The sequence below is a fragment of the Taudactylus pleione genome, unplaced genomic scaffold, assembly GCF_031769625.1.
Source record: "Taudactylus pleione unplaced genomic scaffold, aTauple2 ptg000479l, whole genome shotgun sequence".
NCBI lineage: Eukaryota > Metazoa > Chordata > Amphibia > Anura > Myobatrachidae > Taudactylus > Taudactylus pleione.
The window spans coordinates 9,373,855-9,389,965 of NW_028284881.1; the positions used below are offsets into that span (position 1 = coordinate 9,373,855).

Consider the following 16,111-nt stretch of genomic DNA (forward strand, 5'->3'; position numbering starts at 1 on the left):
CCTGCTCCAGTGCCTAAGGTACATAATACTAGGGGTGTGCACCGGACACTTTTCGTGTTTTGTGTTTTGGTTTTGGATCTGGATCTTTCTTCGTGTTTTGGATCTGGATTGGTTTTGCCAAAACCACCCTTCCGTGTTTTGGGTTCTGGGTTTTGTGTTTTGGATCTGGATTTTTTCTTAAAAAATAAAAAAAAAACGCTAAAATCACATAAATGGGCCTTTTTTTGTTCCTACGCTATTAATAACCCCAATAACATTAATTTCCACTCATTTCCACTCTATTCTGAACACCTCACACCTCACAATATTGTTTTTAGGCCAAAAGGTTGTACCGAGGAAGCTGGATGACTATGCTAAGCGACACAAGGGGGCGGCACAAACACATGGCCCATCTAGGAGTGGCACTGCAGTGGCAGACAGGAAGCCAATCAGCGTTATGGTGCCCATTTGCATGTAGCACGAACCCGGGAGATCCGTGCTACATGCATCTGTGTGATTGGCACAGAGCAATGACAGGTCCGTGAGACCCGTCTGTGCTGCTGTGGTAAAAAAAAAAAAAAAAACCTGTGTAAAAAAAGAAAAAAATGGCGTGCACCCCCCCAAAAAAGAGCAACCAGCCCCGGGCATTAGTAACCCAGTGCTGGGTGTGCTTAAATACAGGGGACAAACGACGTAGGGGTCCCCTGTACTTAAGCACAACCAGCACCGGGCTAGTCAGAACCAGCGCTGGTTGCCAAAATACGGGGGACAAACGACGTAGGGGTCCCCTGTATTCTGCGCAACCAGCTCTGGGCTCTGATCCGGTCCTGGTTCTGGAAATATAGGGGACAAAAAATGAGTAGGGTTCCCCTGTATGTTCCAGAACCAGCACTGGACTTTTTCTAGCGGGGGGCTGATGCCACAGCCAGGGGAGCCCTTTCACCGGGCCCCCCAGCCGCAGCATCAACCCTGACCGCTAGTCAGCCCAGGCCGGGGATCCCTGGAGAGCTGGGGACCCCCCCAATAAAGGGGTCACCCTCTCCAGGGCACCCCAGGCCCAGGCTGATAGCCCGGGGCTATCCCCGCCACCCCTGGTGGCGGTGGGTGGCGGGTTGATTGTGTGGTGTGGTGTAAATAAAGAATATCAAACATTGTCTTTACAAGTAGAACTGCAAGTCCCAGCAAGCCTGCCCCGCATGCTGGTACTTGGAGAACCACAAGTACCAGCATGCAGGGCATTAAGGGCCCACTAGTACCTGTAGTTCACCTGTAAAAAAATGTTTAAAAAAAACACAGGACACACACACCGTGACAGTATAAGTTTATTAAACATACATACACACACACACACATGTACACATACTCACCTATGTAACCCTGTAGCATCGGTCCACTTGTCCGGTAAAGTATCCATAGGGGACCTGTGAAAAAAAACATACTCACCATCTCCTATGCGAGGTTCTGTCCTCTTCGTTCCAAAGTAGGCATCCCCGGACTTGGCAAAAAAAAAAAACGAAAACGCGATCCACGAACTTAGTACCGTTCTATAGAACGGTACTTCCCGAATGAGAGCTTAGCGGCGGGGTATCACCATGGAAACCCCGCTGCTAAGCGTTCATTGGCTGAGAGAGGTCATCTCCCGTCTCTCAGCCAATGAACGGCTCCCTCCATTGTAGTCAATGGTGGGAACCGCAGGGTAAACTTTAATAACCTTGCGGCTCCCAGCATTGACTACAATGGAGGGAGCCGTTCATTGGCTGAGAGACGGGAGATGGCCTCTCTCAGCCAATGAACGCTTAGCAGCGGGGTTTCCATGGTGATACCCCGCCGCTAAGCTCTCATTCGGGAAGTACCGTTCTATAGAACGGTACTAAGTTCGTGGATCGCGTTTTCGTTTTTTTTTTTGCCAAGTCCGGGGATGCCTACTTTGGAACGAAGAGGACAGAACCTCGCATAGGAGATGGTGAGTATGTTTTTTTTCACAGGTCCCCTATGGATACTTTACCGGACAAGTGGACCGATGCTACAGGGTTACATAGGTGAGTATGTGTACATGTGTGTGTGTGTGTATGTATGTTTAATAAACTTATACTGTCACGGTGTGTGTGTCCTGTGTTTTTTTTAAACATTTTTTTACAGGTGAACTACAGGTACTAGTGGGCCCTTAATGCCCTGCATGCTGGTACTTGTGGTTCTCCAAGTACCAGCATGCGGGGCAGGCTTGCTGGGACTTGCAGTTCTACTTGTAAAGACAATGTTTGATATTCTTTATTTACACCACACCACACAATCAACCCGCCACCCACCGCCACCAGGGGTGGCGGGGATAGCCCCGGGCTATCAGCCTGGGCCTGGGGTGCCCTGGAGAGGGTGACCCCTTTATTGGGGGGGTCCCCAGCTCTCCAGGGATCCCCGGCCTGGGCTGACTAGCGGTCAGGGCTGATGCTGCGGCTGGGGGGCCCGGTGAAAGGGCTCCCCTGGCTGTGGCATCAGCCCCCCGCTAGAAAAAGTCCAGTGCTGGTTCTGGAACATACAGGGGAACCCTACTCATTTTTTTCCCCTGTATTTCCAGAACCAGGACCGGATCAGAGCCCAGAGCTGGTTGCGCAGAATACGGGGGACCCCTACGTCGTTTGTCCCCCGTATTTTGGCAACCAGCTCTGGTTCTGACTAGCCCGGTGCTGGTTGTGTTTAAGTACAGGGGACCCCTATGTCGTTTGTCCCCTGTATTTAAGCACACCCAGCACTGGGTCACTAATGCCCGGGGCTGGTTGCTCTTTTTTTTGGGGGGGGGCACGCCATTTTTTTCTCTTTTTACACAGGTTTTTTTTTTTTTATTTACCACAGCAGCACAGACGGGTCTCACGGACCCGTTAGTGCTCTGTGTCAATGACACAGATGCAAGTAGCACGGATCTCCTGGTCCGTGCGTGCATCTGTGTCATTGAAATACACAGCAGCACAGACGGGTCTCACTGACCCATCTGTGCTCTGTGTCACTGTCAATCACACAGATGCATGTAGCACGGATCTCACGAGTCCGTGCTACATGCAAATGAGCACCATAATGCTGATTGGCTGAGAGCCGTGACAGACGGCTCTGTCAGCCAATCAGCACTTTGCCCATTAAAGGCAAAGGCATTTTTTTTTAAATGGCCGCTCGAGGCAAAACCTCGAGATCCGACAGCAGATCTCGAGGTTTTGCCTCGGGAGAGGGATCCGGGGCAGACAGGGAGATCCGAGCTTGGGCTCGGATCGCCCCGGATCCCCGAAGTTCGGGTGGGTTCGGTTCTCAGGGAACCGAACCCGCTCAACCCTACATAATACAAATAGTTTTAATGTTTGATAATGTTTAATGCACAGTGTTTGGTGCCCGTGTCTTTTCTTGGAAATGTTCAGAAATGTATACAATGAACATATGTATTCTAAGAGGGGGAAAGTACAAAGGAACATAAATATCTGCACACAATGATATTATAGAAAACCCTTCAATAGATGAGAGGTGCTGCCAAGAGACAAATAAAAGTATATATTCAAAAACCCCAAAGGAGGGGAAGAGGAAAGATTGTCTGTGGTATGGCGCACAGAAATGTAAATAAAAAATAAAAAATCAATCTTTATTGGGTGGGTATACATTAAAATGCCCCAACATGGGACAAAACCAGCGAAATAGGGGTTAAAAATAGAAAAAATAATAATGTGAAAATGTGAAAATAATTGAAATTAGTGAAAAAGAAAAGAAAACCCTTGCAGTGTGACCGTATTATTATTCCTAGATCATTATATGGATGAAACTCTGAGTCAATATGTCACATGCACATACATGTGTTGATTCTAAATAGTTTTAATTGGGCATTAAGTATGTGAAAAAGTCTTTACATATTTGTCCTTGTATACGGACAAACTGAAAATCTCAATTGTTATGGTATAAAAGGTTTTATTACTCACATACTATCTAAATATAATATCTTGTCCAGTTAATGCATATTATTCCACATGTGTGTGTACCACATGTGTTGTGAACTAAAGAAGTTATAATACAAATGTATGATGTTAATGAGCTTTATCCAATACACAATGGTCCTGAAACAGAGGTGGATGCTGTTGTGGCCGATGTTTTCAGTCTACTCGTGTATCCAAGTCGCACACTGCGCATGCGTCCTGATAGTTATCGCCAGGGGTCGCAGAACAGATCTAGTGGCAGAGAAAGGTAATTTCTGTGGCAGTTCCTGGGAGTTAACGGGGTTGGCTAGTCCGACGCAAGCATGACGTGGTCAGCCACTGCGACTTTAACCGCACTGATTTCGGCGGCCATGTTCAGACGGACATTCTTCAGCATCCATAGGGCTGGTGCAATATGCAAAGATGAGACCAATGGTGCGACTTTTTATGCGAAGCGTTAGATTAGCGACAATGCCAGTGGACATCTCTGTACAAATTCCATCGGCTACGCTGCTGAAATCCACACAGTCATGGCTGCATTAACGTCTACCTCTGAATCAGGCCTAATATCTATATATTCGTTGTATAAACTTTCACAGTATTCAAAATACTATGCACCATCTTTTTGATCTTTTTGTCATATACACACAAAGAAGAGATTGCAAATATTTTTGTGATTGTTATCAGGAGCTAATTATGAATATATGCATAATCACTTTCCACCTAGTTATAACTTTTTCCTTATCTCTAGGTGTGGAAAAGATCTGGAGCTTGGTTCTTCAAGGGCTTCCCGAAACATGAACTTCCACAACCAATGCCAGTCAGCAAGTCAAAACCCCAGAAGCCTCCAAGTGACTCAACTGCATCAGTTGCTTCAGAGCAAAAACGCTACCCCCGTAGCCAGGGCCGAGGTGATAGAGCAGTGTGATCTTTTCAAACAACATACTAGTACAGCAAAAACAATCCAGAAGAGTAAAGGTCTATTAAATGTGTATATAAATTATTGGCTATATTAATTAAATGATGGTTTTAAAGCAAAAAATTATATTTTGCTGATAAAACAAATGAAAGTAACTCCTTGTACAAAAGGTCTTCTCTAGTTGTAAGATTATTTTGCATATTATTATTACTGCTTATTCCTATTAGGTTGCTTCTTATATTATTGCTCTACTTGTATAGGAATCATACTGTGCACCATACAAACAGGAATAAGGTATACAGTACCATATTTTTATGTTTGTGTTCACTCCATACACCGTTTAGTAAAGCGTTACAGGTACACATGGTATTCCGTATATAGAATAACCTATGGGAAAGTTTATCCTTAGTTGTGCCTGTTGTAGGATACTCAAACTAAGGCCACAATGGACAGCTTAGCGAGGGAGCATACTTGCTTTGTAATATTTGAACAGAACATTTCTCATACATCAAATTACTGTAGTTTTATTTAACAAGAGAAACTATAGCAATGTTTACACTACTCAACAACTTTTAAAAAAATCTCTGCATCAGGCATGTGAATATGTGTTTTTGCCTAATTTAGGGATTCTGAATTCAGTGGAAAAATCTGATTTTTTTTCTATCACAACACATTTATTAGATATACACAAATAACAAAAGTGGTAATAACTAGATCTGAAAAAAAGCTAAGTAAAAATTTGACGTAATCTCTATAGAATTTAAATATTCTAATCATATTAATTTATAAAATCGTAATAAAACTTCAGGCCACTTCTTTGTGATAGTGATTTTTAGTGTCTCTGCTGTACCATAAACACAGAAAACAGCAGTACTTTGTGACTCCAACTTGCAAATCTAACAGCAGTGCAACTACCTTTTAGTCACAACAATGATTTTATCCATGTTCCTTATATATGATTCCCTCCAACAACACAGCCATACTTTTCTAAGTTTCTTTCATGTCCACTGCATAGGTCAGAGGCACTGAAGGGAGTTTGTTCCCATTATGAAGCTTTCAGGCTACTCTTCGAGGAATCCATAAACAGTCACCACTCACTAGTATTGTGCTGTACACCAAACTCAGTCATTACACCGTTGACATCAGTACACACACATTCAATTGAATTTGAATTTTTCTGATGTTCTAATGTGGATACAGTCCAGGGAGCTTTCTGCTTACTTCCCCCTCTGTACACTGGCCGGGAGCTGCGTCAGGAGCCAGCAAACTATATAACTTCCAGCGCTAAGAGGAGGGTTCTGTCCCAGGACCAGGAAATGGAGGAGAATGAGGAAGATGAGGTGGGCATCTGGGCAGGAGGTGTACCCCATATCACAGGCAGAAGGGAGTCTTGCAGAGCACTTACTGTTATTATTATTTATTTATTACCAGTTATATAGGGCACACATATTCCGCAGCGCTGTACAATCTATATTCCCTACCACATGCTCACAAACATACACACTATGGTCAATTTTATGGGGAGCCAATTAACCTACCTGTATATTTTTGGAGTGTGGGAGGAAACCGGAGTACCCGGAGGAAATCCACACAATCAAAGGGATTATTTACAAACTCCACACAGTTGGGGCCATAGTGAGAACCGAACCCATGGCCTCAGTGCTGTGAGGCAGTAAGGCTAACCATTACACCGTCTGTGCTGCCCACTTACTGTGATTAAATACTTTCATTTTTTAATTTACATTTTGCTAAATATCTCAAGAAACTTTACGCGGTAACACATTTCTGATGGTATATTTGGATTCTATGCACAAAATTACATGGAAACTGATCTCTATCATGTCAGATGCAAAATGGAAGTTTAGTAGTGTTATGCTAAGATAAGTACTGGAACTTCAGCATATTACCTACTTAATAGGTTCTACTTATACTAGTTTTTTTCAATATATTTTGTTTTATTTTTGTGTTCAAGGTCAAGCAGAGGTTACGGTTCCGCCTGATCAAGATTCATACGGTGAGAGACTAAATATGGAATACATTACTTTATAGAAATATGTGCATTTATTGTGTTTCAGCTGTTACATGGCAGATAAATAATTCAGGAAGAATTGTCTCTAACTCTCGATTATGATTATTGCTATGGTAACCAGGCTTAGATACAATTTGCCGGTGGACTAGCAAGTGATTAGCCTGCACTTCAAATGGAAACAATTCAACATGCATATCTATATAAAGGGGTCTTCCATCGTATTGATACACTAGTGTATTTTTACACAAAATATTATAAGGATTAAGCTTCTCAAATGTCGTAAATCCCCCAATAATGTGATTTTCATGTGCAACATTTGTGCATAGTGAGACAATTGAATAAATTAGTTTATGAATTTTCAATGCCAATCAGAGACTCTATTCAAGCTTAGTAATCAGCACTTAGCAAGGATAAGTAGGAACTGTAGTTTTGATTTGTTAAAGTGCTTGGGTTGGACATCTGTTTACAGCTTGTGTGTCTTGTCCTAGATAAAGGGAGGAAACTGATTCAGTGATTGTGAGGCAGATATTATGTATTGTCCGTTAGAATTTTATTTTCTGTCTTTTAACTCAATTGCACTGTAATGTATTAAATGAACATACTGAATGATAACTTCTTATAATAAAGTGAAATGTGAATTAAAAAGATACAAGGCGATTTTTAGAGCTGCGTTACCACTTGTACTCTACCCCTAGTCAGATTCCCTTGAGTTGCTGCATGCAGTCAATTTTCCCAAGGTTCTGCCAATCACATTGTAGCTATCAGAGTAATAGAGGAGCTGTAGGAATAATATTAATAATAATAATAATAATAATAATAATCCATCCTAGTGGTAATGCCGATTTCAAGGGTTTATTTTTCTATCCAACCCAGACCTGCCGGACTTCAGGTCTTTGGTGGAGAAGCTCATTTTCAGATGCGCTTAAAGCAGTGACATTTTTTTTCACACACTCTCAAAAATGATCCCTGTAATAATGACATGTGATCAATTGAACCCAAAATCGAGGCTAAAGCACTCTGTATTTTACTACAAAGAACTGGAGCATTTTATTTAGTGAAATTAGAGGTAATAAAGTCAGTGTCATACTGTTAGTTCTGTGTGCAGCAAGTTAATATGGAGTGATTATGCCTGTATGGAATAGGTTGTAGGTTTGGTCTCACCATTGATAACAGCCGGGCATCATAATCTCCACTTGGCATTATCTCATAATTGCCTACTTTTGATAAAGCACTTCAGGGAGATTGTGAAAAGCACCACCTATGAGCGTGCGTTAAAGAGGTTGTGTGCTGCTACATCTGAGAGGTGTGCCATAAACTTGATTTACATTTAAATGAATGGACGGACTGGGGCTGCTCAGCAGCCCTGGCAGTCCTCCTAATGCAGCTGTCCGCAAAAGGGGAGTGTCCTCGCTCAAAGGGGGAGTGGCCACACCTCACTGGGGCAAGTCACTGCACACTCCCGTCTTTCAGTGTCCTGGCCGAAAGGAGTGCCGGAAGGCGGAGCTGCTCGGCCGGGGTTTGCAGCTGGACCGGCCCATCTCCCTTCTGGCATTTGCCAGAAGTGCCATATGGGCAGTCCGGCCCTGTTTAAATGTAAACTAGCCCCAAAGAGGTTAGTAAGATCTACAAGTCGATGAAAACACACTGATACATTTCAGGAAATGCATGTAGCCATAGGGATCATTGTGCCTGATTCAGCAAGGAGCGCAACTGCGATTACAATTATTGCGTACTGCGCATGCATCGCGGTGCGCGAACCGGCCACTGCGATCGGGTCTGCGATCGCCGTGTGCGTGAGGCTGTGATGGTACTCGATTGTACCGATGTTTCCATAGTCTTGCTAAACATTATGGATGTGTGTAAGGTAAAGTGGGCGTCCTTATATAGTGCAGCAGCTGCATTGGATTAGCATTCTATCGCAGTTGAACTGCGTGTGTAATTGCTATTGCATTTGCAGTTGTGTTCCGTAGTGAATCAGGCCCATTGTGCCTTTTACCAATGCAGGGAAATGATAGAAATGATCCCATTTGAATGTATATATCTTCTTTTTTTTTTGTAATATATAACAGCCTCGTAACGGGGGTAAGGTGTAATCAGGGAGATTACTAGACTCTTCAGGGAGCAGAGGCGTCACTAGGGTTGGTGTCACCTGGTGCTGTAATGCATGGTGACACCCCCCCCCCCTCCACCCCAAAAAAAAAAATTTAGATCAAGATGCGCAGCGCCGCAAACTTTTCCCCCTTACCTGTCCAGCATTCACATTGTGCTCCTCCCAGGATGCCGGGCGCACCCGGTGGGCGTAATGATGCCACGCCCGGTATTCTGGGTAGCAGTACTTAAAGTGGTCCTAGAGACGTGGTGGAACGACCACCCCATCCTCAGCAATTTATCAATAAAAGGACAGCATGCGCCTAAGGCACATGGTGCAAAAAAGGGGCGTGATCTCGAAAGAAAATGGCATGTTCATACAATACTATCCCCAATTCAAATTACAACGCACAGTAGCACAATCTTATTCACATTACACCGCAAATAGTGCCCCTTATTCACATTGCACCATAAATTAGTGTCCCTTATTTATGTTACGACACACAGTAGTGCCCCTTTTACACAATGCCCACAGTAGTGCCCTTTTTACATAATGCCCACATTAGTGACCCTTATACACAATGCCCATAGTAGTAGTGCCCCTTAAACAATGCCCCCAGTAGTAGTGCCCCTTATGCAATGCCCCTGGTAGCTCTGCCCATTAAGCAGTTCCCCCTTAAGTAGTGCCGCTTTATGCAATGTACCCTGCAGCTGTGCCCAATATGCAATGTCCCCTGTATTATAGCCCATCATGCAATGCCTCCTGTATTAGACCCCCATATACTGTGCCCCCAGTAGTGCCCTTACACAGTGGCCCCAGTAGCGCCCCTTATGCAGTGCCCCTTATACAGTACCCCAGTAGCGCCCCTTATGCAATGCCCCTTATATAGTACCCCCAGTAGCACCCCTTATACAATACCCCCAGGAGCTCCCCTTATGCAGTGTCCCCAGACAGTAATGCCCCTTATGCTGTGCCCCCAGTAGTACCCTTATACTGTGCCCCCTATACACTATCCCCAGTAGTGCCAATATGCAGTGGTCCCAGTAATGCTGCTTATGCTGTGCCCCCACCCCTGTGCAGTACTACTTACCTTCCTTTACGAAGTCCAGGCTGGCTTGTCCGGGCGGCGGGCACACACCTCCTTCTTCTCCTTCCCAGAATGGAAAGGTATACTTCCCCTTCAGCCGGCGTGCCGCGTGCCTGATGACGTCACCGCGGCCAGCGGCCAGAGCCACACACAGGCAAAGAGAGATGCTCTGTGCCTGTGTGTGGCTCTGAACGCCGGCCGCGCCGCAGTGAGAGACTTAACTGGCCCGCAGCGGCGGCTGCAGGGCCAGTCCATTTGGGGTCGGCAGGGGGTGTGCGGGTGTACGGGCAGCGGACGGGTCTGTGGATGGGGTGCGGCCCGCACGTGTGTGTGTTGCTCTTTTTGGTGTCACCCTCTTGAAGGGTGACACCCGATGCGGGCCGCACCCCCCGCACCCCCCTAGTGACGCCACTGTCAGGGAGTCAGGGAGATTGCTACTATTTCAAAGAGTCTCCCTGCAATCAGGGAGAGTTGGCAAGAATGCATTATCTCCATCTAAAAAGAAAGCTGAATAAAATATGTACTTATAACATTTACAAATTGTACTATGACGCTGCTACTTTACTTGTCTAATCAAATGACCATGATACACAATGCTGGCTATGACCCCATTGATGCATGATTTCTCATAATAATAGTATCATGTGTAATTTAGTAGGATCAAAGCCATTGCTGACTATAAATATAAATTTTACATATATAAAGCAGTTTTTTTGTACACATAGCGGAACTTTGATTTATTTTCTATAAAAGCATTATACTCTAACGGAATATTCCTATCTATACAAAACATTTCAGAGAAATACATGTCTTCCATCTGATTTTTCAAATTAGGAATAACAGCTCTAATTGATTCGGTTCATTTATATGTTGTTTGTATAGCCAAAAGGTAATATAAAATGCTATCTTGAGGATTATTTACACAATCTTCCAGTGCTATAGGCTACTTGTAGATAAACCTTAATGCAGATGATAGATAACGGCTACTTGTGTAACCTTATCTGTAATGTTTTCATATCACAATTAATGTCTTTGATGTGTCCTACTATTTGTATGAACTTATATATTTCTAGCTGAAGTTGCTAGAAAAAGAGCTTAATGCTGTTTACCTAATCCTATCCTGTCTGGCTTCCATACATTTCTTTGTTCTGGTTCTTATATTACTTTTTGAAATATCAAATGAAATAACAGCAAACAAATGTAGTTTTACCTCTATTAATATATAAATGCAGAATGGTTAAGTATGGCAAACATATTTGTATGTAGAAATCACAACATCGATCAAATGCTTTTCTGTGAATACTATTTATTGTTACAATTTAATTTCTTTTGACGTATTGAATAATCAAGGTAAAATGATTATAGGCAAAACAGTATTATTATAATTATTATTATTGCATAATTTTATTATGGACGGACCGATTTTTGTTAATTTCTAAATATTTCACAAACAGTGTATTCTTCTGAGCTGTATTTTTATTTATTCCATTATAATTCCCATACTGTTGCAGCCGATTACTTCATTTCCTTTTGGTTATTAACTTATTAGTGACTTTTGGTTCATTTAGTTGTGAGTAACCCATTAATGTTTCTTTCAGTTATCGCTGAATTATAGTTTTATTATACATACTTTGATATTACTGTGGTCAACACTTTCTATTTATTATAGGGGCAATTGGTTAGTTTACTAATAATAATTATAATAATCTATTTTAGTATTACTAATTAACACATGGCAAGTTTGTTACCAAAGTGGGAACTTAAAATATTTGTGTAATTAATTACATTTGTTTGAAACATCCCCAAGCAGAACATTTAGTTCAAAGTGACAAAAATATCTATACTGTATGAGCTGTGTATTTTTAATGGGCTGTCATTGTCCTCTCCAAATTACCATGATTCAATTTCTAAAACCATTAAAAAAAAAAGAGTAAAGGATAATAGGTAACTTTGCAGAGCCAGGATAAAGGACGCCATCTATGTCTTAGAGAGCGACGGCAGAGTGAACGCTCACCGGTGTAATGACATCCACTATTCTTTCTTAGCACACATCATCTCCAGGAAGTGTATGATTATTCAGTAACATCGAGAGCCATCGGAGCTGCTCGCAGCCCTTAAGGTAGACCCTACCCCGCCGCAAGCACTGCGATCACTCCAGGCTGAAATACAACCAGATGACGTGTACAATGATGCCGACATGCTAATTATACATGCCCAAAGAACGCCGTATTGATTCTCAGATACGCCTGCATTCGCACATCCACTCCCCCGTTTTCCCGAACCTGCCCCTGTTACCACCCACAAACGACACTATCTGTCACTCAAAGGAGCAGCCCGCCTGCGGGCTTTGAGCGAGCACTTCCCCATCACAAAGACTGGTCCGCGCATGCGTATTTTGCTGCATGCGCAAACAGGCGACAATCGCCCATAGCGAGCGAACGCGGCTTAGCATCCGGGTTTGAATCGGCCCCTAAGTGTTCAATTCAATTTCTAGAATGCTAATCTTCTCTGTGCTGTAAGGCTATTTCCCTGAGCAATTAGATCTTATTAAACTTAGAGTAGGACACCTTCACAGCACAGGCAGCATGGGAACAAAAGGATGTCATTCATATGTCAAGAAAACCGCAACACTCTGTGCCCTGTGTTGCCAATATGGATTACTGTTGTTACTGAGGGAGCTCAAATGACCTTTAGCGTATGGGCCATTGGTTGGTACAGGCTATGGCTTGGTAATTGCAAAATAAGTGAAGTCTATCATATCAGTCTCCTGTGTAAAAGCTGGCAAGCTGTGATGATATCATGCTTCACACTTTTTCTCCTGGGGACAAGACATCTGTTCCGTTTCTGCAGTGAAACATTTTGCAGTAAATGTAACTAAGGAATTGCTACCGGCTCATATTTATTGCTTTATATTTATCTGTGCAAGATGTGATTAGGACATTCTGTGCATTAGTGACTCAAAAGTTTTCTGCCTGCAGGAACTGAATCAACTGCTGCTTCATCTGCAAGAGGGAATTGCCCACCTCCTAATCGTAAGCAACCTGAGTCCCGAATGGCACCGACTGGGGGGGATTATACAGGAGCTGACCAAGAAGGAAGAGACTACAGTTATAGCACTGCAGACAATGAGGCCAACAGAAGTCCTGGAGGTTTGCCATTCTTTTACTTGCTTTGTCCCTACTTATATACTAATTAGAAGGGGGAGGGGTCCCTTTAGCTTCATAGACTATGGTTTTGTATAAGTTCATTAGCTGTATTACTACTTTTAGGCCTCATCGTAATGGTTTATGGATGAATAATGACTATATGTACAATAACTAGATTGTTGGGCTGCAAGAGTAGAACTGTACTTGGCAAGTAGTGTGACCTCCCTTAGCTACTACACTGCAACCTGTCAGCATGTGCTTCACTGCATTTGCTTTGTACTAGTGGGTGGGTGCAGACAATGGAAACACTATCACCATTACAGGGTATTGGCTGACTATGGCCCCTCCCTCACCTTCATGACCTATATCCACTGCACTCCCTGCAATGGTGGTAGTTATGCTATTGATGGGCTGTACAGCCACTCACTGACACTTCTCTTGAAAACGGAGTCGAACTGGCCCACAGGGGAACAGGGGAAATCCCAGGGGACCACCCCCTCTTCTAGGGGTCTGGTTCCAGACTTTGCATATGTTACATTATACTACACCTCCAGGATTATGGTGTATTCACAACAATGTATTGCAGTTATCAGTCTGGTACATGATCATGCATGCACTATCAGTATTTACTATATATATTTATAAAGGGGCCCAGACCATCTAATGGTTAGACCCCACTGGAGGCTGGTCACACCCCTTAAGCATGGGCCCCTATCACTGCATTCTCCCTGTGGGCCCTTCATGCCCCAGTCCAACACTGCTTGAAATGTCCAATTGTACCTCTGTACACAGTGGTGACATCAGGCTGCCTTGTCCCTGCACTACCGGTTACTGCTGCCTGCATCATATGAAAGGTGAGCAGTGCCACATTGTAAAACTTAGTCAGGACCGGAAATGGCAAAACATGTTTTCTTATTAGCTTGTCCACCACCACAATGGCTTTGAAATTAAACAAACAAGATGTGCTTTAACTGCAGACTTTCAGAACTAATTTGAGGGTAATTACATCCAAATCAGGTGAACGGTGTAGGAATTACAATGGTTTCTATATGTGCCTCACACTTTTTAAGGGGCCAAATGTAATGGGACAAACTAAACAATCCTAAATCTAACTTTCACTTTTTAATACTTTGTTGCAAAGCCTTTGCAGGCAATTACAGCCTGAAGTCTGGAATTCATAGACATCACCAGACGCTGGGTTTCATCCCTGGTGATGCTCTGTCAGGCCTCTACTGCAAATGTCTTCAGTTCATGCTTGTTCTTGGGGCATTTTCCCTTCAGTTTTGTCTTCATAAAGTGAAATGCATGCTCCATCGGATTCAGGTCAGGGGATTGACTTGGCCATTGCATAACATTCCACTTTTTAGCCTTAAAAAACTCTTTGGTTGCTTTTGCAGTATGCTTCGGGTCATTGTCCATCTGCACTGTGAAGCGCCGTCCAATGAGTTCTGAAGCATTTGACTGAATATGAGCATATAATATTGCCCGAATCACTTCAGAATTCATTCTGCTGCTTTTGTCAGCAGTCACATCATCAATAAATACAAGGGAACCAGTTCCACTGGCAGCCATAAATGCCCACGCCATGACACTACCACCACCATGCTTCACTGATGAGGAGGTATGTTTTGGATCATGAGCAGTTCCTTTCCTTCTCCATACACTTCTCTTCCCATCACTCTGGTATAAGTTGATCTTTGTCTCATCTGACCATAGGATGTTGTTCCAGAACTGTAATGGCTTTTTTAGATGTTGTTTGGCAAACTCTAATCTGGTGTTCCTGTTTTTGTGGCTCACCAATGGTTTACATCTTGTGGTGAACCCTCTATATTCACTCTTGTGAAGTCTTCTCTTGATTGTTGACTTTGACACATATACACCTACCTCCTGGAGAGTGTTCTTGATTTGGCCACTGTTGTGAAGTGGTTTTTCTTCACCAGGGAAATAATTCTTCTGTCATCCACCACAGTTGTTTTCCGTGGTCTTCCGGGTCTTTTGGTGTTGCTGAGCTCTCCGGTGCGTTCTTTCTTTTTAAGAATGTTCCAAACACTTGATTTGGCCACACCTAATGTTTTTGCTATCTCTCTGATGGGTTTGTTTTGATTTTTCAGCCTAATGATGGCTTGCTTCACTGATAGTGACAGCTCTTTGGAATCAACTCCAGACCTTTTACCTGCTTAATTGATAATGAAATAATGAGGGAATAGCCCACACCTGTCCATGAAATAGCTTTTGAGTTGATAGTCCCATTACTTTTGGCTCCTTAAAAAGTGGGAGGCACGTATAGAAACAGTTGTAATTCCTACACCGTTCACCTGATTTGGATGTAATTACCCTCAAATTAAATCTGAAAGTCTGCAGTTAAAGCACATCTTGTTTGTTTCATTTCAAAGCCATTGTGGTGGTGAATAGAGGCCAAAATATGAAAATTCTGTCAATGTCCCAATATTTATGCACCTGACTGTGTGTGTATATATATATATATATATATATATATATATATAGGCATGTGGATGAGCACTCTAGGTAACTAGTATAATGCCGGGTGCATTCTTTGTATAAGCATATACTGGACTAGTCTTCTCCAAGAAGAAGCAGGCTGCACTCCACTGGACTTGATTTGTTCAACTTTAGTGCATATTTATTTCAGCCGATGGTTCAAAGCCTGAGAGGCTTTGTCGTCAGGGTGTAAATAAAAGAATCCTGATGACAAAGCTTCTCCGGCTTTGAAATGTCGGCTAAAACAAATATGCACTAAAGTTGTACAAAACAAGTCCGGTGGAGTGCTGCCTGCTTCTTCTTGCAGAAGATTAGTCATTATATATATATATATATATCCATCCTCAAGACAATAAAGACAAATTCAGCGGACAAACAACGATATCTGCATGATTTTACTTTATTGACCTAAGGACGTTATG

At 43.0% G+C, this 16,111-nt stretch overlaps 1 protein-coding gene across 1 annotated transcript in view; it reads left to right on the top strand.

Moving 5' to 3' along the window:
• RPH3A (rabphilin 3A) overlaps window positions 1-16,111 on the top strand; it is a 267,877-nt gene that overhangs the window by 172,724 nt on the left and 79,042 nt on the right. Inside the window, exons 6-8 of the mRNA XM_088449094.1 lie at window positions 4,672-4,831; window positions 6,812-6,853; window positions 13,023-13,193. Coding sequence (XP_088305220.1) covers window positions 4,672-4,831; window positions 6,812-6,853; window positions 13,023-13,193 — 373 coding nt within the window. The remainder of the gene's footprint in view (window positions 1-4,671; window positions 4,832-6,811; window positions 6,854-13,022; window positions 13,194-16,111) is intronic.